At 47.8% G+C, this 22,378-nt stretch overlaps 1 protein-coding gene across 1 annotated transcript in view; it reads left to right on the top strand.

Annotated features, from left to right (window-relative positions):
* thada (THADA armadillo repeat containing) overlaps positions 1-19,995 on the top strand; it is a 58,151-nt gene extending 38,156 nt beyond the window's left edge. The window contains exons 32-38 of the mRNA XM_076160878.1: positions 4,480-4,847; positions 8,009-8,133; positions 9,255-9,327; positions 9,479-9,629; positions 9,752-9,874; positions 18,630-18,805; positions 19,214-19,995. Coding sequence (XP_076016993.1) covers positions 4,480-4,847; positions 8,009-8,133; positions 9,255-9,327; positions 9,479-9,629; positions 9,752-9,874; positions 18,630-18,805; positions 19,214-19,528 — 1,331 coding nt within the window. The 3' untranslated portion in view covers positions 19,529-19,995. The remainder of the gene's footprint in view (positions 1-4,479; positions 4,848-8,008; positions 8,134-9,254; positions 9,328-9,478; positions 9,630-9,751; positions 9,875-18,629; positions 18,806-19,213) is intronic.
* Positions 19,996-22,378: the final 2,383 nt, after the last annotated feature.

The following is a 22,378-nucleotide window of genomic DNA, read 5'->3' as shown; positions in this document are numbered from 1 at the left end:
AGAGTGGATGGAATGCGATGTTCACAAACAAACAGTATACATTGTGTGTGTAAACTATGGAATAACCTCCCTGAAAGTTCAAAAACATGCAGCCTAACATCATCGACATCAACATTTTCTTTTTTACCTTAATAGACTATTAAATTCAGAATCGGTGGGTTTAATGTTTTGAGGAGTTTAGTTAAGTTGAATTTTTTCTATTGTCTCAAACTTTCTTTTAAATGTTGTTCTTCTCTTGTTCTTCCGGCGGATTTCCCTCCAAAACCCCTGTTCACCAGTTGCCGTGTGAATCGATCGGCTCACCAGGCATCAGCTGTGCTCCTGCGTTTGCCGTGCATTTGACTTTGAGTATTTTGTTAGCGAGCCCGTCCCCACCGCGCTCCATTTAGACCGACTGTTGACAGAAGTGGGCTTCATGTCTTGGATAGTTCAGACAAGCCCTGTGCTTCTGTGTGTGTGTGTGTGTGTGTGTGTGTGTGTGTGTGTGTGTGTGTGTGTGTGTGTGTGTGTGTGTGTGTGTGTGTGTGTGTGTGTGTGTGTGTGTGTGTGTGTGTGTGTGTATCTGTACTGTGTGTATCTCGACGTGAGCTTGTGGGCACATGTGCGCAGGCCGGTGGGGTCTCCACACTGCAGGAATGTTGAAACCAAAGGCGAGTGATCTCTGACAGATGGTGGGATTGTGCCTATGACCCAGTTTAAGGGGGAGTGTTGTACAGGGAGCAGGGGAGGGGAGGGGAGGGGGCTGTGGGGCATTTGTGTTTTTGGATGGCCATGTGCTGAACACATGTTCTCCTTGACAGTGGAAATACCGGGAATTTCTCACAACAAGCCTGTAGATTCAGGACTCAGCCCGGTCCGACCCGACTTCGCCCCCTTACATAACAAACTAAGCACCGTCTCTTCCCAGCTCACACACTTCATAACTCTTGTCTATTTGTATCATCGTTTCTAAATCTGTCTCTCTGCGATAACATCTCTCTCTCTCTCCCCCCCTCCCCCTGCTTATTCCCCATATGGGCTTTCTGAGTCCCGCGTTCGGTCCGTGCCTGTGTGTATTGCTCTTTCCTCCTCTTCCTCAGCCTCCTTTCCTCTCCCCCTCTCCTGCCGTGCGATTTCAGCTTCAGACAAATCAGACCACGAGTTAAAATGCACAGGTTGGGTGGGAGTCCAAAGGAAGCCAGCAGGGTCTTAAGACTGCTGGGCACCCGGAGTAAAGGAGGTGAACAATCCCCCTCAATATTGCTTTTCTTTTTTTTCTCCTCCTTTTTAAATGGCCACTGCGCACTAAGTAGAAACGTTGCCTTTACTGGCCAGTTCCTCTCAGCTCTGTGTGTGTGCGCATTTCTGTGGTGCAGCCCTTTTGATCCACACAGACTCATAAACCCCCACCCCCTCCTCCACCCCCCCCACCCCCTCCCTCGTTCATTGCTTCATCTCTACCTCCACCAGACTTCTCTCTGCTCTCCTGCCACGCCAGTAAAACAGCCAAAAAGTTTGAAGTTAGAAGTGAGGGAGAAGCAAAAGAATGCAGAGAGACGCAGACGAGGGAATCAAACGCACGTTCACCCAGTTTCCATCAGTGTGAAGGCACATCCTCACGGTAAAACATCAATCATTCAGGGCTCGTATATTAGTCGTAAACAAGCGTAGCTCAAGTGTTTCTGTTCTCTTTAAGGACTAAAGCCTTCTACCCTTAGCAAGACAGCAAGCAAGACAAACAACACATCTAATGAACGTAGTAGGGGAACAAGGTCAGCTTTCAATTTGTTGTTCTTTGTAGCAGACACTTAAAAAACAACTAGCAACCCAAACACACACACATGCACACACACTTTGAAGGTAATTAGAGGGAGGGGCCCCAGCAAATTGTAAAGCTCCATCATCATGGGAAAGAGGTCAGGTCTCACATTTGCTACAATGTCAGACACACACACAGGCACACACACACACACACACACACACACACACGTCGCGTCTGGGGTTTGTTTTTCACAGTTTGGGTAATGATTGTGGAAGTTGATGTAAAACCCAGCTGTGTGGTTGCATGCAGAGAGTGTGTGTGTGTTGCCCGTCCTTCGCCTGACACAGCAAAGCGCCTTTACCGCCAACTTTCGAGTGAGCTACGGTCGCACTCGGATGCAGGTAGTCCCATTAGAGAGCGAGTTGCTGGCAAACGCAGACGTAAACACACACGCCAACACATCCAGCGCAGGTTTTCTGTGGTGAGCCGAGTCGGAAGGCGAGTCCATTCAGGTACACGGCAGAGCATCTCCAACTTTCTCTACCCGTGTCCTTCAAATGCAGGAAATGGCGGCGGTGTGGGACCGGAGTTGGACCTTTTACCGTTTGGTTTGGATGGCGATTGACCCCTCGGTGCCAGTATGCCCACCCTCTGTGCCCGCCTTGACCCGAACCACCAACTGTCAGGCAGCCAGGGTTTATTTAAAACAGATGTCGCGGATTACATTTCGTTAAAATATTTGTACTGTATTGTTGGTACAGCACGTGTATCCCCTCGCTCGCCCGCTCGCTCGCTCGCTCGCACACACAGTTGATTGGAACGTCTGGTTCTCGAAGGCTTTGCTTTTCTTCAGTACGGGGCAGCTACACGCACATGCCAATAATGACAGAATAGTAATAAGCGTGTGTTTGAATAGGTGTAGATGGGGATTATTCTTCTCTAGATGCCGGTGCACATACAGTATTGACTCTGTGTCTCTGCGGAACCTTCGCAGGAATAGAATCCAGCGGAAGAGCGGCTGAAATGGATTTTAGCCTGATTTCTTTTTGTGTTTAGATCCCAGTGATCCACTAATAATAACCCTCTTAATATTGCAACCAGACGCCACAGTTCGTTACAAGTCTCCATTAACACCAGCATGTATTAACACACACAGGTCTGGAGGGGTTTGAAGGCGTCTCAAAGCATCTCTACAGCTTGTTTTTGTACATAAGAGGCACAGTGTTGAATCGAAGGCCACCGCATCTGCTATTTATGATTACACGTCAAAAAAACTAATTGAAATGACAAGTGAAACCCAGCATGACTCCCTCCCAGGAATGCCTTTCATTTCCTAAAGGAACGACTGTTCTCCCCTCCTGCGCAGACTCTATTTTAATGAATGCCATCATAAAAACAACTCTGCATCCCTGACTAATGATGTTTTTCCTCTTTCTCGCCGTGTTTCTTCACCCACTTTCTCAGTTCTTTCTTTCTTTTATTGAGATTTTTTGAAAGAGAAGTCTTTTTGTTGTCAGTCGATGCACACACCCACGCGCGCACACACACACACACACACACACACACACACACACACACACACACACACACACACACACACACACACACACACACACACCGTACATTGACACACACACAAACACACAAAACACTCCTTTTCCATGCTCCTCTCAATTCCACCATGACGGACAGCAGTTTTCTCTTTGACACACTCAAATTCTCCTCCGCTCGTCCTTGTCCTCGTCCGCGTCTCCTCTTCTCCCTTCATCATCAGTGTCATTACTGTGCCCCCACCACCATTATAACCATTAGGGTGTGCTTATGTGGCCCCCGGAACCCCCCTTTGAGGATCAGGTTCCATAGTAACCTGGCCTGTCTCCAAGGTAACCTGGCCCATCTGCGGAGGAATGCTGCATTTCCCGCTCTTTTGTCAGGCCCTGTTTTGAGTGGCGCTGCAGGACCAGATTGAGTTGCACTTGGTTTCATAAGCTTTGTGTGTGTGTGTGTGTGTGTCTGTGTGTGTGTGCGCGTGTATGTTAAACTAATTGAGTTGGCTGTCAAAGCAGGGTTTGTGTGGAGTCTTGGAGCAATACTGTAGGGAGGAGCACAGCTTTAGAATGGCATCGGGTTACATTATAGCTCCCCTGCCTCTGGATTATGCTTATATTTCAGAGGAAGCATGTGTTTGTGTGTGCGTGTGTGCGTGTGTGCGTGCGCGCGTTCCCGTTCCCTGGGCGAGTGCTCGTACGGGTGCGCCCCCGCGTCCCAGAGCATAAATTCACAGGTGGCTGGCTTGGCAGAGCCGTGGGCATTTCCAAACAGACACTGACGCAGCCTTTCCTATAAAAGTGAAAATAGAAAGAAGCAGTCCACAGGCTTCTTCAGTCTGGACTGTTGTTGTTCGCATCTGTTGGCCTCTCAAAGGGACCATGTGTGTGGGTTTGTTTCACTTTAAGAAAACAATGATTGGATCTATTTGAAGGCTTGAGTAAAGCTTGTCACTGGGTTAATCATTATAGAGTCAAATGTCTTTTTGGTTTGGTTAAATACTTCTAAAAACAACACACAGTTAAGCCAAAGGTAAACTTTAATTATCCACATAATGCAGAATCGTCCTTATTTTGTCATTCAGCTTGTTATTGTTTCTTCTAACCTTTAAAAGACGTGGCAGTGGACACAGGATTATAGTGTGGTGACCTCATTCTAAATCTAAAATCAAATTTCATGTTGTTTGTCAGATTCTGAAGTTGGTGAGCTTCGTAAGGAGGCGCTGGACGTCCTCATGGCCTCTGAGCTGGTCCTGTCCACGAACTCGTCCACCTCACTGGGGCCCGGCAGCACCCAGTACCTGCTCAGCCTGGCCCGGGTGGCCCTGAGTGCTGCTGTGGAGGCCCCGGAGCTCTGGAGGGGCCCGCAGCTCACAACCCAGCTCCTGACGTGTCTGCTGCAGTGCCCGCAGTATGAGGTGAGGGAGCTGGCACTGGAGGGGATCCTGAGGAGGCTCGGGGATGAGGAAGAGGAAGACTGGACGAGGCTCCACGAGACCACCCTGTCCAACCTGACCAGCCTGGCTCTGCATGAGACGCACCCCCAGTGTCTGGCCAAGGTGGGACCACACACGCCTACACACAGACATTAGAGGAGGTGCATCTGTTTGTTGTGTCTGTGTGCGAGTGTATCGACAGACCAAACTGTGACCGATGCCATTTGCTCTACCATCCGAGTCACGATACATATTGTACATGCCATAATCTCCCTGTCCTCTCATCACACAGTGAAGAACCTTCCTCAGATGAATGTGTTTGTCCTCTTCTTCACAGTCACACTGAACCACAGTGACAATTGCTGCATGTTGATTCAAAGCCAAAATCCATCTTGCAGAGGGTTGCGTGAGAGGCTAATCAGCTGCAGGGGGACATGCCAAGCTCTTTGGCAGGGCCTTGCTTACTCGTCCAGTCTTTCACACACTTCTACACACACAAGAGTTTCCACTCTAGCAAGTTTTTGAAGGTAAAAGTCAGGTCTATTTCCTGTTTGGGGACAGGAGGTCATATTTCTGTGCGTTCATAATGCGAGGACAGCCAAGGAGCAGAGCTTCTCTGCTCTGCCGCGTTACTCCGGTCATTAACACTCCTCCAGACCTGACGGGACTGGCTGTACAAAATGTGTTTCCACATTTGCGTGTACGCACACGTGTGTGTGTTTTATATGTACGTCTGTTTGGATGTGCATTCTTCGAAAAGCGCCGCTTTACTGCCCAGCCGTTAATGTTTAAAGTGCCGGCCCCGTAGAGTGGAACCTCCCCTGTGCCAAGGACACGGCAACATCCAACAGGCCAGTTGCCATAGCTCACCCTGGACTCCACTGAGGCATTCTGGGAGAGTAGCAGGAGCAGCGGTAGGCCAAGGACGCTGTCATGGTCTGCTATTCTGCTTGATAATGATGCTTTCAAAGTCTGTAGGAAACAATCTCCTCATCATCAGTCTTGATTTAATATACATGTGTGGAAAGAATCTGCTGCATTAAACTGCTCAACCAGGACAACGACCAGAAAGATGGAGGCCTGAACGGTCAGAACTATCACTGATATATACACTCTGACAAGTGGACTGTCTGAATAGATACTGTTGAGTATTGTTCTTAGTCTTGAAAGAAACCTAATGAAACTTTTCTGAGAATAATCCAGACCCCACCTCTAACAAACATGGCATAAAGAGAACGATCCATTTCCAGTGAGAAGAAGTTTTCTTTCACCTTGCAAGGTATTTTAAGGATTGGCTTCATTACCATTTTTGACGTCCGTATGCAAAGCAGCAACAGCATGAAGCTGAAGGTTGGAAGACAGAAAGAATTTGGAATGAACAGCGTGGCAGCACATGCTGTGTCGACTAACTTTGAGTTTTATATTTGTTAAGTGTGTGTGTGTGTGTGTGTGTGTCCATGCAGGGTGGGCGCCTGTTTATTTGCATTTTACACTTCAGAAAGTCTGCCCGTCTATGCCTGAGTTGGCATGTTTTCATGTGACCGTGTATATTTGAGTATGTGTGTGTGCACAGGCGAGTGTGTGCAAGATGGGAGCTCATTAAAAAGCAGGGTTGTAAAAGTCAGAAACGGCAGTAACGGTCCGGCCAGCTGGAGCTACAGCTTCCATTTGAATACCTGGCTGACAGACAGACAGGAGGCAGATGAACAGTGGATAAGCGCAGGACGATTAAAAAGTATTCTGGTGTTACCGATGGATAAATCTATAGAATAGGAGCGACAATTCCTCATAAAAACCTACTGGAAATTGCAAGAGAGGGAGAAAAGTCAGCCAAGAAATGCATTTGCCATATTAAGGACACTTGGCGACAATGGCCAAATGAAATAAATCACTTTATGTAATCTTGTGCGCAAAACATCTGTCCACAACCTCCCAGATGTGTGAAAAGAACTGCTGCACCCGTTCACATTACACATCCGACTGCAGCTGTGTGTTATCATCTTGTAGTCCGGACTTTGGGAGGAAAATTGGGAACTCTGTAGCTTCAGCGGCTCGCTAATACACATGATTACTCAAGGAATGACTTAAAATTCCGTAATAGTTTGACGTAAACACAGATCGATCCCATGTTCTATTATAGCACTGGTAGGAGATTGACTTGACTTACTGGCTTTTCCCCCCCGCTCACATACACAAATCCACCGTCACACCCAGATGTTTACACACCAGACACTGCATGTGCACTCTCGCCCCGCTCCTCCGCCCACACAGATCCCATAGAGCCGGCTTTATTTTCAAGCTCTAATAACAGGTTGAGACCTTGAAAAGAAATAATAATCATTGAGATATGCAGAAGGAATGTCAACATGTCTTTCCCGGGCGCGGGGGTCTGTGTGTTTGAACGGGGGTCTCGTGTTGGTGGAAAACAAGGCCTTTCCTCCTTAGTGCCAGTCGGCCGTATCCTTCCCTCCCTGCTGCTACGGAGGAGTGACCGGGCAAAGAAAACAGCATCAAAAAGAGAGGAAAGGGAGGAGGAGGGAGGAGGAGGAGGAGGGGGGCAGTCAGGGGTGAAGGAAGGAGAAAATTAAGTGAATAGAAATGGTGAAGAACACAGAGCTGTGGACTCTGGATGAATGTGGTTAGGTGGAACTAAGCCGCCCTTTACGTTATCATCCATTGTGTTGAGATGAAATTTGTCTTAAATACATTTACACTTAACTTTTCAATACACGTCACGTTCTCTCCGCTACTTCTCTCTAAATCGGATTCCTTTCCAGTCGTTTCCGATCTCGTCTTACCTGTGTTTTGCTTCCACCCATCACTAAGGAAACGATGCTACTTGATGGAATGAGAGCGATGACTGACAGGAACAACGTTGCTGTGATTAAGCAAGTCTCTTCGACCGATGCGCATCCATCCGTAGACATCGACGTACCGGTGTGAGAGTGTGTACGAGAGAGAGAGATGGAGGCAGCTGTGTGTCGGTGGTTAGGGTGTGTGTGTGTGTGTAGGGAGGACTGACTGGCACGGTAAAAATACCCCCAGGGCAACCTGCCAGCCGCACAGCAGAGAGGACACCAAAGCTGTGTTGATGGACGAGCCTGAGCAACTTTCCTCACCAGCCACTTTGAGTGTGTGAGTGCGTGTGTGAGAGTGAGAGCGAAATGGAGGTGAGGAAGAGACGCGTCCCTCTGATGTTGCACTTCACTCACCTTTCTCCTTTATCCCCTTCTGTTTCTCTCACTCCCTCTCCTCCTCTCCTCCCCTCTCCTCCCCGCTCCCAGGTCCTCCAGGTGTTGTGTGTGTTGAGCTCCGGCGGCGAGCTTCAGTGGAAAGACGGCGTTCTGGTTTTGTCCCAAGAGGAAGTCCTCCGCCATCTCCTCACTTTGGCGGAGAACTCTGTTCACAGGTCAGAGAACACAGATGCATACAAACACATGTGGGAGTTCAAGAATATACTAGAATATAGCAAAAATCTCTCATGACTTCCTAAGCAATCCCAACCCGACTGTGATGGATGGAGCAGAGGTGAATGTACTACAGGCTGAGATGTAACCGCACACCCCTGCTCCTCTGTTTCCCTTTCCCCCCTTCATTTGGTGTTGTGAAACGGCGTTGACGCTGCTGTGGCAGGCCGCTTCTCAGTGCTGCATTCAGAGCCACAGTCCATGGAGGAGGGGACATGTTGGTTCACTGGCTGCACCTTCACCCTGCACCTGGACAACCGCTGTGCAACCGCCCGCCTTTTCTCTCTACGGCTGAGGGTCTGTGGGTGCAGGTGGGGCGGGGGGATGCGTATTGTAGCTGGTTGCGTAGGGGTGCTTGCCGTGTTTAAGTAATTCCAAGAAGCTACTAGGTACTGTGTAACATTTAGAACTTAAGTCTTATATAAGATGACACACACCTGTTTCCGCCCCAAACAACTGCTGTGTTTCTTTGTGCTTAATGGAGCTGCACAGTGGTGAGAACGACAAACTGATTTTGCACGTACCTCTGTGTGTGTATGTGTATGTGTGTGTGTCTTTTGACATCCCTCGACAGGCGCACACACACACACCTTTGACAGGCCTCTCCTGTACTTTTCTCACCCTAACAAGAGAATACAGGCATGAATACGGATTGGATTACAAAGGCTTTTTGGACCAGTAAAGCTTCGGCCGTGACCACAATCTCTGGGCCCGGGGATCTGCTTTCCCTTTTGAGCCGCCCCAGGGTTATGATTAGAGCCCGGGGAAGAACCGGATTGGGTTGCCGGCCGGCCCTTGTCCCGCATGCGATTGAATGGCATTCGGGGCTATTGTGCGACGTAATGTAATGGCGAGTACCCGCACACTTCTTTTGTGGTTTCCGTAAGTCAATACAGTTGAGTGATGCGCGGGTCGAACGCGAAGGGGCGTCGAGGTGTCGCGCGCGCTCGTAATGGTTTCACAGAGCTACCGTTTGTCATTTTCACACCCTGACAGCATCCTGGAAAAATAGATCTATTTACGATTAAGGTGTTGTTAATGTTAAGGCCGTTGTGTGTTTCAGTGTGGAGCTACATTGTGCTGCTCTGACCCTCCTCTCTCAACTCCTGGGTCAACTGGTTCAGTCTGACCCCAAGGTAAAAACCTTAACTTCAAATATCATAATAGGCTTCAATCATCTCTCATGTGGCGTTCAAACAATAAACCCATAAAATGTTGTGAGCTTTGTGTTATTGTTTTAATTTTCCTGTGCGATTGTTCATTTCCTGGTCACACCTCCCTCTCCAGGGTGTCGCTGCAGTTCCTTGCTTAGCTCAGTGGGGAGCGCTAGTGTGCTCGTGCTGCGGCGAGGAGCAGCCGGCGGAGGTGAAGCTGATGGCCGCCAAGGTGCTGGTGAGCTGCACAGCCACTGTCCTCACCAACCCGGCCCTGCCGTTAGGTGAGTGTGAATGAAAGACACCGAAGTTGTCAAATCCTGCCCCCCAGCTCCTGCGTTGGACAGCTGAGACACGGGAGCTGCTGAAGAAACAATAAAGGACCTCTGCTTCTGTTTACATACAGGTCTGACCACCACAGTGTCTTTGTGGAGATGTCTGGTCACGCTACTACAAGACGAGGACCAGGAAGTCCGCGATTCGGCGTCTGATTTCACCTCTAACGTGCCTCCACAGATGCTCAGTACAGGTACACACTCAAGATGACAAAGTGTTTGCGTCAACACTTCCAACAGCTTCTGACATAATACGTAAACAATATTTACATCACTTTACATCAATAAAGAGCGTCTGATAGCTCATGCACACACATGCCCACACCTAAAGTATATTTGAATCACACACATTCACACCTGTAAACAGACTCCCACACACATACGTAGCAAACATCACCACACAAACACATGTTGAAGTTATAGAGGATCGATGATGTCATTTCGTGCCAGTGGGCTAGGGGAGCGTTCCTGGAATGAAGGGTGCTAATTCTAGTCTGGCAGTTGAGCTGTAAGTGTGTGTGTGTCTGTGTGTATGTGCAGTTATGCGTCATTGTTGTCAGAATGTTTGATGTTCTTAGTATTTCAGGATTTTATGAGAGCTTTTACTCATAAATACAAAAATAGTTCCCCCCCCTCCCACAAATAACCCCTGAAACACCTTTACAGTTCTGGCTCTCTCCCTCTCACACACACACACTTATTACTTGAGGGCTCACATCTGCAATCTTTCACATGGCCCCTCACAAAAACTAGAGTACAACTTCCTGTCCTCGCAGCGCCCACTTCCTGTATTTTTCCAGCACTCCTGCAGGAGCCACCCTTATTGTGTCTGTCGCCCCTGATACCATCTCATAACATAACACAAGATAGCATAACATCTCCTCTAAGGTCTCCAGCCACGTTCGTTGGTGCCATTCATGGATGGAGGGGCACTGATAGGGGGGGGGGAGGGGGGGCCGCTCAGCTCACGACTCAAACTTGATTGTCGTTGAAGTCTTAAGATTGGCGCGCCGCTGTTTTGGTAAAGGAGGCTCACGTTTCATTTCCTGTTCATATAAGCCCAGGGCGAACAAAAAGAACCAGAGGCCTGAAACTCTATTTTAATATTCATGAGAAGTGAAGTCTTTTTAAATGCTAATTGTGTGTGTGTGTGTGTGTGTGTGTGTGCGCATTCTTGGGTGCATTCCATATGTTTAGACGTACGCCTACATACGGCCAGAGAAGTTCAGATGAGGAGATAAGATGAACATCAGATAGAGCAACAGCAGCATGACTAAGATGGAGACGCTCTCTCCACAGCAGGAAGAAAATACAATAGGCATAATTACAGACTGTGTGTGTGTGTGTGTGTGTGTGAGAGTGTGTGTGTGAGAGTGTGTGAAGCAGGGTGGCTGGGGTTTCCCCTTCTGTCCATCCATTTACTGCTGCGCTTGCTCATTGCGAGATTTAACCTTGTGTGTGTGTACGTGTGTGTGTGTACGTGACAGTTAGCGACTCTGCTACTTACCGTTAGTCAGCTTACATTTCCTCCTGGACACACGTCTCCACTGCGGGAAATGACTGTGTGTTTGTCTCCATTCTTTTGTGCGACTCGTCACTTCTGTGCCAAGCCGCCGAAAAAAAAGCTCCCACAACCTCCAGGATCCTCGTGAAAATTGCTTTGGATCCCTTCGTGCGGCTTAACGGGTGTTACGCACCGTACGAAGAATGTAATGAATAACGCAGAGAGATGAAGAAGAGGCAGTAAATTGGTAATATTGTAAACGAAAGTGATATGTAGCAGATAACCTGGATTCCTCAAGTAAATGAAAAACGGCTGGAAAAAAAACAAAACAGCCTGACCGAGACAAAACCCTTCAACTGGGAAAATGTGAAGGCTTTCACTTTTATGCCCGGGCCTTCCTTATAAGGTGTTGCTTCTTGACTACAGCGGCTCCCAATCCGGACTTTTCCTCCCAGCTCAGTGTTTGCATGTTGGCTTTCAGAGCATCAAGAGAAAGCCGGCCCGGACAAAATCAATTGTAAATACCAAATCTATCTTTAAGCCTGTCTGAATGTGCAGAGTGCAGAGTTTGAACCTATGACCTGTGTGATCCTGAATTTTCCACATTGAAACATCCTGAAATCTCCCTCTTCTGTTACTGTTGTTGCATTTTGCACACAGTTACAATGTTGCACTGCCGTTGTCTTTGTGCTCACGTATCTCGTTCTTCAGTAATTGTGATTGGATACAAACATTTTCAGCCTTGATGTTGGATCCATTGTGCTCAGCAGACGAAGGCCATTTCACGATTGAGGCTTGAGCTCTCTCCTTCTTCTCTTCCTGTCCAATTTGCCTCTTAAAGCTGCCAAAACACGCAGAATAACCCAGCTTATCAATCAAGAAAGTGTTAGTTGGTCCTTTAGATTAATCAAATATTCTTCACAGTAGAAGCCTCTCAGTTGTTCCCAAATTAGTTTATTTGTGACATTTGCTCAATGCATTACATCACAGGTCAGCACAGTCACCTCCTGCTGTGAAGATGTCATGGAAATAGACGTTTAACGTTCCACTCCAAGGCTGTAAGGGGGCAACATTGTGCCAGTGGAAAAAACAACCTTAGTGTGTGTTGCGCGTGCAGATCTCTTGAGTGTGTGTGTGTGTGTGTGTGTGTGTGTGTGCGTTCGTGTATCTCTCCTCTCCCGTTCGGGCCAGCCACTGAGTCTGCCAGAAGTGTGACGCGTGTGTGTTTTATGACCTGCCATCGCAAAGTCAAGTATCTGAGGTGTTAGCTGCTTCAGATGGAGGCGACGACTCCTGGCCTTTGATATGGAGGAGAGGCAGATATGTGGGAACGGAGAGGGCGACACACACACACACACACACACACACACACACACACACACACACACAAATGCAACACCTTTATTTATAAATGAAAGAAAAAGTTACGTCGTAAAAAGGTGAGGCGAGTTTGAAATCTGCTGTAAAAACCAACATAAGAGAGCAAACAATACAATAATCAACACCAAGATGAAGTTAATGTTCAGCACCTGAGCCCTGTAATGTTATGTTTGAGTATTGATGATGAATCCCGATCACACAGGGGCTGCATTAGTTCTGTCCTTCTTCCCAGAGTTGTGAACCACAGTGGCACCATTGTCCTGGATGGGAAGAGCAAAATCTAATGTAACTCCATCCCCCAGCGTCGCCACCACCCAAATAACTCCAGACTAATTGGGTCTGAAATCAAACTCCACGTTCCCTAGCCGGACCTCCAGTATTGTGCCATAGGAGCAGGAACAGGGGGATCACGTTATATACGTAGAGCACCCAGGGATTTGGGTCGGACAACAGTGTATTAAGGGAGCATTGATTTAGAAAACGTGATTAGAGGCACAAAGTGGCGAGGCGGGATGGAGTCACGCAGTAATCCGGGAGAAGATGAAGTTGCGCATCCCGGAAACTGCACATTTAAAGGTGGCAACATGTACAAGTGCACACAAAATGTCTTTGCTAACATCACCAAACGGCCGACCCTGCCAAAACCATTTTGCCCTTTTCGTACAAATGGAACGTTTCATTCCGGAATCCGTTTCAGCCACCGCTCTGGATGAAGATGAAGAGCAAAGTGTCACCTCAGCTTCCCTTCTTCTCTCCTCAGATGTTTAGCAGCGACCTCACAAAAACTATGCTGACACGCACACATTTTCCAGGCCTTGGTCAGTGCACCATCAACTGTCCCGGAGTAACCTACTTACCTTAACTTACTGTGGACACAAACATGTCATTCACGTGCCCTTCCCCCCCTCGCCCCCCCCCCCCCCCCCCCCCCCCTCATCTTTGATTCATTTACAGTGGATGATGCAGCTGAATGGAGGTTAATGACCTGACAGAGTTGAAGGACACTCATTAAACAGGCTGTGTTCCCTTTTAGCACAGCGTTCCCTTAACCATTAAACCAGGGTGAATGTCGGCGGTGTGGCACACATTGTCAACCGAAGGCCGAATGAAGGGTTTGTATTTGAAAAGATCTCCCTTCCGGGTTGATTGGCATTCATTTTGAACATAATCTGTAGAAAATTAGAGGAAAGAGATGAAATATGTGAAGTTTAATAATTCCTGTTACTATTGTTATTTAGTTGTTTGTGGTTTAAGTCGTAAACTCCACACACACTTGGGCTCTTATTGGGACAAACAACGTGTTAAACAAACCATACGTTCTCAGTTTTCAGTCTCGGAGACACAAAATCAACTTGACATGTGAAATTCGCTGACATTGCTTGAATCCTGCACTTTGTCAAACCCCAGTGAGTCGCTCCAACGATACACACAGCTTCAGAAAACTGCTTTGTTGTGCAGAACATCTCCCAGAGCCTAAAACATCGGCAATTAACCTCGTAAACGCTCTTTGACTCTTTCTCCGATACACGCACAGGTGTGAAATGTCCACAGGTATCAGTCGCAGTCCTTGTTCCAGACCTTTCCCAGTGTTATTGAGACCCGATTCACGCAGTAACAGATGAAGACTGAGAGGAGCCTCTGCCTCTGCCTGCTCCCCGCCCCCCTCCCCCCCTGCTGTGCCTGCCTATTCTCATGTACAGTATTGTAGTCATCCACTCAAACCTGCCCCAGTTTGGCCTCCGTGACAAATGCTGCTGCATTGAGCTTGACTGCTGCTGTAGCGTTGATCCGTTATCTTTATGGTAATGGTCGCCGCTGCCAGGTTTGACCTCGGGATTCGCTTTGCCGGCAGCCTTTTCATGGTAATGTTTCCTGTTGATGTTGCCCGTTTGGTCTTGGATGTCCACCCTGCCCCGGTTCTCGTCAACCAGCGGAGGAAGTCAGGGCTGTAAAAGTGTGTGTTTTTATTTCACACCTCATGCACACACACACACACACACACACACCTCTCTATTTCACACCTAAGCTTCCTGGTCTCCCGGCTCCACTCTAGCGTCTCTCCACTGGGCTGAGGGACAATGGCTGTTTCTTTTGAGTCTTGCGTGAAGATCGCTTGATCGGAATGTTGTCTACATTTCTCGGAATGAGATAAACAGTCTTGTTTTCAGTTTGTCTCTCCCGGCGTTTCTTTTTATTAGCATAAGAAATCCAGACATTTTCCGAGCCCCTATGGATACGGAATCCTCTGATCTTACGCAGACGCCTCCCCTCCCCTCCCCTTCCACCCTCCACCGCTCACACAATCGCAGATTAAATCCTGGACATAAAGATCTTTACGGCCCTCGGACAGGCCGCCTTTGTCCGGCCCGCACGGAATAAAGGCTTAACTGTGGGACGTGGCAGGTGTAGTGGCGGGGGCCCGTACGGTGGTTCGTTCCACAGGTTACAGCCCCCCAGGTAGGGATCGGTATAGTTGAAGCGGGGCCATTTGAGGGGGTGTGGGGGCTTTTAACACAAATCCCTTAGATGTGGGTGGCTGAGCAGAGGAATGGGCTCACGGCCGGGCGAGCTCCCACTACAGTGAACATGATGACACCGGCCAGTGGGAGAGTGCGGAGCAGGGAAGGGGCGGGAGGAGTGTTTGGGAATTCTCTCGTTTCACTATCCTGACAGCCCGCCGAAACCCCTCCACCCCCACCCCACCCTCTTTTCCTTCCTCCCTCCCTCCTTCGCTCAATGGGACATCTGACACCCCCCCAGCTGCAGAGGCTCAAGAAAGGATTTAGTGAACAGCAAAGCTCTCTTCACTCGCTCTTAATTTAATTCGGTGACTTTAATGGCATGACTGTTGATCAGAGACAGTGTGGCTGCAGTACAGTGCAGGAGGGGAACGTTCAAAAGCCGAGCAAACAGTTCAAACCCGCCGTATTGTTTGACTCTGAACGGGATTTGGCACGTCCACGATTCAATCAATACGTCATCGATAAGATACGAAACATTCCCTTAAAACTGAGACATAATTGCGTCCTCTGTCTCTGTTTACATGTATTAAACTCGTCTCCGCGTCTGATAAACATGAACACACTGCTGTCTATCTGATTGAAAACCGCTTCATCACGTAATCGTAACTCTGAACGCATTCGGAGAGATTGGAGTGAAAAGAGGAGAAATGTGATGAGACGGTTTGAGACGGCGCACAGTGAGATCTCTCCCCGTTTCCAGAAAGGTCTGAAAGCAGTTCCAGGCAGGAGTCTTAATGCAGATTGATGGGGAGAATTAGCCGTCTGCATTTCCCGCCTGATTCTGGCCTCCGTTTCAGAGCAGAAACATCTCTCACCCGTCGCAAACTCTTGGATCTTTGTCTCGACTCTCTGAGGGAAAATGCGAATAGGGTGAAAAGGCATTTCTTTCGATTTGGATCTGTTTGGATGTTGCGGTCGGTCTCTGAATGAGATCATCTTTGGAAGCCGGGGCTACTTCTCATACCGTTGTGCACGACGCTTCGGGAAAGACGATGATGTATGCCTGGTGAAGGGTTTGTAACCGTTCCAGTAGATTTACACATAAAGCACTTTCTAAAAACAGTTTTGCCTCAGGGTGCAGCCAAAGGACCTTTTTTTTTTTTTTTTTCAAAAGGCTAAAGATGCTGAGAATGGTACAACTGTCTGACACAAGTGGCACAAAATTAACTTTTTCCCCTCTCACACTCCTGCCCTGCCCAGCTCAAATGTACTCTAATGGTGCCAATGGATGCTGTGTGTGCCAACTGCGCACCACACACACACACACACACCCACACACCCACACACCCACACACCCACACACACACACACACGGCCTCACCCCGTGTCACCCAACCCTATTCAACGAACCGTTGATATTTTCATTTGCAAAGACAAGACGGTCTGGCAACACACCCGCCCGGCCATTCATCCTCAAACAATGCCCACTTAGGAGCGAACTCATGCCAGCACTCGCACTCGCACTCGCATATTACACAGCCAATAACAGCGTGAAAGACAATCCCCTTGAGAAACAGAGTGGTGCGCTCCAAAAAGCTTGAGAGGGGAAATCGTGTTAAGTGATGTGTGAAACCTCCGAGAGGAAGAAGAAAAAAAGGGAAGGTAGATAAATTGAATGCAGCTAAAATTTCCTATTATGTCCCCTTAATGTTGTTGGGGTGGGGACTGTAAAAGGGCCCGCTTCCCCACTGACATCAGAGGCAAGGGCCGTCCCGGAGAGAGGCGGCTTCTCGCTGAAGAAAGGAATTTGTCACTCAAGCTCCCGAACGGTTAAATCGCCTCTAATACGGCACAATCAGCCGCCTCTAATGTTCAGACTGGCTTTCCCCACGCCGCTCAGACTTCAGGCTCTGTTCCGATTTTACGCCTGCTATCTGAAGAGGGGGAAAAACAATCTGAGGTCCCAACCCTGTGTCTGTGTGTGTGTGTGGTTTATGTGTGTGCTGATGGGGGTCTATATACTGCTTACCGTCCCCTCCTCTCTTCCTATAGTAGTCGTGTTTGGGCTAGCGGCACTCAAAGCCTTTTGAAGTCCGTGGTGTTATCTGGGTGTCAGCTGTAGCGAGGACGGCCGGGGCGGGAGAACAACACTCGGCACACACACACACACACACACAAACAACACAGCATGTTGTTGTGTCAGATAGTTGCTGCATGGACAACTGGAGTCGGTAATTGAAGTCATACCTTCATGTCTTTCCCTCTGAAGTGTGTTTCTTCACACTCACACTTCCTCCACGCCCCGTATTCCACAAGTGAGCATGGGTTTTTGCGGTCACATATGTTTACATGTGAACATTCCGTTTAACTGGACCGTATCCACAGCTTCATTGGTAGAAGATTACAGGCAGCAAGTAAAGCAACTACTAAAGAATTCATTACCATGTGGAGGATTCCAGCTCAGATGTATATGCCTGTTAGTGTTCTGGCACACACACTCACACACTCATACGCAGCCTCAGGGGCGGACGGTTACATGAGTTATAGTTCTGTTTCCGAGAAGGGAAGGAGCACAGACACTAGAGAAGAAACACTCGCACTCACACTCACACTCACACTCACACACACACACACACACACACACACACACACACACACACACACACACACAGAGTCTGGAACAGTCTCACCCAGGCATCACTCAAACGTCTAACGTCCACGTCGATCCAGACTCAGACAGCAGCAGCTCGGGTGCAGGTTTCCTCACCCTGGACTGTTTGAGCCCATACACACTCTCTGTCAACACCTGTTGTTCTAAACCCTCAAAGGTGCGAGGAGAGGGAAGTCTAGGAGACGTGTGTGTGTGCCTTTATAGTCCCTTTATAAGACCAGGATAACAACTTAAGCTACTTTTATTGAGTTCACTATGAAACACATTCACCTCACATCTACTAGTAATCTGTATGTCATTGTGAAATCTATTATCAGTGTAAAATGCAGAATCTTGACACATTTACTCGCCCACAACCTCAATAAGTCTTACACAATACCCATCAAATGTCTCCAGATTCATACATTTACAACACACAGACCAATATGATTTTTTTTTTATGAGTGTTTGTTTGTCTGATCGCTGGCCTTCCCCCAGGGTCTCCATTAAACGTTCCACTTGTGCTCTTTGCGGTTCAGTCAAAGTGTAGTGTGACATCATTTCAGCTGCTGCTCAGCTGACATCGGTCATGACTCGCCATTGGCGTTCAAGTTGTCAGATTGAAGCGGGGTCAAGAAACATAATCACATGCATTTATGCTATGTGGGGTTTGGGTAAGAGTGTGACTTCAGTGGAGTGATAAAAGCATTCATGACACAGATCCAACAACACCCAAGTGCCTGATTTGAACTATTTTCTCTTTTTATTGTTCCACCAGCTTTCATTTTCACGTATCCACTTCTTTCAAGTCGTCTTGTAATTCCTACAGGATGCCTGTGGTTGTTTTTGTAAACAGTTTCCTGTGTTTTGTCGGTCTTAACTGTCAAACTCAATGCACAGCCCGCTTTAGGAACGTGCCGCTTATACACATTTGCGGTCTCTGTCGTCCTCAGATGTGGCCGGCGTATCTGTGTGTCCTCCGGTAGCCCTGGACTCGGCCGTCAAGCTGCTGTGCCGCTTGTTTGAGCTGTGGGGTCAGGCACCAGCAGGCATCCTCGCTCTGATAGAGTGGCTGCTGGGAGAGGAAGAAGGAAACAATGAGCTACAGTTAGAGGACGCCTCCAGTCTGGTCAGTACGCGGCATGGAACGTGTTGTTTGTCATATGGGATCAGAATAACAAGCTGCTGAATACGACTAATCCAGAAATACGTCTTAGTGTCCTTGATGCAGATGCGTACTGACAAGAAGCATTGTTACGCTATCGAACGAGAATGTCAGACACACACACACACACACACACACAGTGCAGAGTAACTGAGGTGAGGTGAGGTGAGGTGGACTGATGTTTTGTTAGTCTCAATGATGATTTCCTGTATGTTCCAACAAATTACTGATGAAGTCCAATGCAGACAGCAGGAGACGAGGAGCAGCAAGGGAAGGACAAACATCTGCAGAACACCGGGAAGTGAGACAACCCGATAAATAAAGTCTCAAGTTGCTTATTGCAAAATGTTCTCCGACTCTCCTCTCTCCTAGGAGGACGAGGACTTCCTGTTTGAGAAGGGAGATCTGAATCTGTGGGCCGAGCCCGTCCAGTGGGTAAAGCTGCTCCACACACGCCTCCTCCACCTTACGCAGACTCTCAAGCGGGACCCGGGAGATGGAGATCTGGATGAGGCCCAGCTGCGCAGACTGTCAGCCCTGGCCGAGGCCCAGGCCTTGGGCTCCCGGCGGACCCTAGACAGCCTCCCGGGCCTGCCCCAGTTCTGCTGCGCGATGGAGCACGGCCGCCTGATGCTGCGACACCAGAGGGCCAGTCTGGCTCTGGATGTGTTGGGGAGGCTGAGGTAGAAGCCTTCGGAATCGGTACTGTGAGAAGCAAAATCCTTTAGATAGCATCACTTCCTGTCACCTTCAGTGTTGGTGAATGAAAGTGCAAAACGTTTAAAACAATGAACAAACACACAAGACTGCAGACGAGCTTTGTGGGAAAGTCTTTTTAATATTATCCTATAAGGGAATAAGGGAAGAATCTGATTTGTGGACTGGCATGCCTCGTGTGACGCTGCGCTCTCAAAGATCCACAGTGGTTTTAAATGTGTCGATCATGCTTTCTTTGTTTTTGTATTAAATAAGATTTAAAGAGAAACTAGATTTCTTGCACATTTCCATTCCAATCCTTTATTTTTCTACAGGCAGAGACAGAGTTAATCGTCTCTTTAAACGTTTGATAAAGCGCTCTTATCAGTTGTGTCACATGGAAACCTTCAGCAGTATTTGTGTTGAATTAGCAGACTTGTACACAGATCGTTCTGATTTATAGACGCTCAAGGGGAATATGATTTTTTTTTTTTTTTTTTTTGCGAACCAAGGCGGTCAGCTTCAAGCAAAAACTTCCACGGTGCAATTGTGCATAAAGAGGAGCTTTATGGCCGCGGCTTGGGGTTGTGAAAGCAAGTTTGTTTGCTGTCACGTCACCATAGTTGTATTTCAGTATACGACTTGACTTGTACTGTATGTTTATACGAGGTGTTATTTTCCTGTGATATTTCATTTACTGCAGGATTCTTCCCTTTGGACAGGGTTTTATGCTTCCCTCTAGTTTAGCTGGTTATATAATTAGGAGGACAGCACAATGGGCTTCTGTCCCTCTGTGTGTGGACACGTGTGTAAATGTGTGTGTGTGTGTGTGTGTGTGGCTTCATGCTGCCCTCTGGTACAGCTGGACCCTTCTCCCTTCCCTGGTAGCCATGTTCCCTCTTACAGTAAAGCTGATGTAATGTTTTGGAACAGCTCGTCATCCCCCCCCAATAAAAACAAGAGCCGCGTGATGGGAAAGCGGTTTCTGCAGACGAGGACGCGTTCGAGGGATTTTCTCAGGAGACAAGCCTCGTCCCATGTCTGTCCTTCACATTAAACTATTTATCACAACTGCAAAGCGCAAATAGTCCCGGGGCAGCCCTCAGCCTAATTTTAGGGTTGTTAGTAGTAGATTCCAAGCTCTTATGTCACTTGTTTTTCGCCTGTTGCTATTTTTCCCCCTGCTTCTCCAACCCTTCAGCCATTCAACAAGAGAGAGAATATCGAATCATGTCACAGGAAGAAAAATCAAATTGTATAACCGCTCGTCCAATTAGGATTCTATATGGAAAAGACTTGATGGTCGGTGTCACAGAAACCGGCAATTTATTATGATATGTGTTGCACAACGTTTTTACACCCTCCTGACCAAAATCTCTGCCTTCTTCTTTCGGGGCCCTGATATAGAGTCCCGTCCTTCACTGCCAACTCTGCAATCTTTCCATTGTGGTTTTTAAAACTTGACATTACACCAGGACTCGGAGTTGTTTGACATTTTCAAGTGAACATTCTGCCATCCTGGGAGGGTTACATCATGCTGAGATGGGGAAGCTTATTGCAATCACTTTGCACTGTTTGACTTCTCAAAGGAGTGATTGGCAATTGGTTGGCTTTTTAAGGTTATTAAACTGGGAGCAGTGGGGTCGGTGTTTTGCCCAAAGCGGCGCTGACTTCAGACGTCCTTGTCATATTTAATGTTCTATCTCAGACACTGTCCCCTTCTCCTCAGTCTGGACGGTTAAAGAGAAAAGATCATTTCCTTACAGGGATCCAAGTGTCATTTTATTTTTCGCCAAACTGGCATGAACGTCATTGAAACCATTACCGACTGTGGCCAGCAGATGGCACCCGAGTCTGCAAAATCAGTAAAGTTTTTGCTCTCATGGGGGCAGTGTTGCTCTGTTGTCTCAAAGAAACCACATTCCTGCAGTCTGGGCTCAGATTGAGAAAAACAAGTCTAACAGATTTGAAGAAGAGTGGCTTGTAAAGATTCAATCAAAGTAAATGTTCTTTTGTATTTGTCTTGATTTCACATTAGGATTCACAGAGTCACAAACTCGGATCAACACTGTGTTGTTGTGAAGTTTAGTTTGGGCAGCATGGAAAAGTAGGTTAGTGAACACAAATGGAATTAAATGTTTTTTCCATGCATAGCTGACTGGAATAGTCTGCTGTTGCACTGGTGGAAGTTGATTATGCAACCGGTGGATTCTAAAAATTGTGCTGCACTCTGCCTGGACTCCTCTGCGCTCATACTTGTGGTCTCGCCCCATCCACAGAGAAAGGGAGAGAGGCAGAGTTTCCTTCCATTACAAATACATTTGTCAGCTTCCAAGTGTGGTAACCTAGGGACACAAGGGGTGGCCTAGTCACTTGTAGGTGGCTGGTTCAAACCCCGAGAACTGTGTATCCAAAAAACCCTCTCTCTCAGCAACAGGTATAGGCCAAGGAGCTCATGAGCAAGGCACATGAGCTCTTTGGCCTATAATACATTGCTTCTGTAAAGAGTAAGAGTAGATGTGTGCATAAAGGTCATGCATGATAAATGTGCTCCCATGATGAATCAAAATATTATACGGTACTACATTCTTTTTTTTCTTTCTTTCTTTTTTCTTCGACCCAAAACCAACTTCCACAAAATTGGTTGTGTGATTAAAAGAAAAAAGTTTTTGAGCGCAGTGTGGAGAATGGGGGGGGAGGAGGGGGGCGCGCCGGGGTTGGATTTCAAGGCGTGGTGTTAAAGAATAGGCGGCCAACCAGTGAATGGAAGTTTGCTCGTAGAGGAGGAGAGGAGGCGGCTCCTTGCGAAAGTTTGCTCCGACTTCGCTTCGCTCCTCCCTG

The sequence above is a fragment of the Genypterus blacodes genome, unplaced genomic scaffold, assembly GCF_046128005.1.
Source record: "Genypterus blacodes isolate CSIRO-AG114 ecotype Tasmania unplaced genomic scaffold, CSIRO-AGI_Gbla_v1 ptg000108l_1, whole genome shotgun sequence".
In the NCBI taxonomy this organism is placed as follows: Eukaryota; Metazoa; Chordata; class Actinopteri; order Ophidiiformes; family Ophidiidae; genus Genypterus; species Genypterus blacodes.
This window is presented reverse-complemented; position numbering and strand designations above follow the sequence as displayed.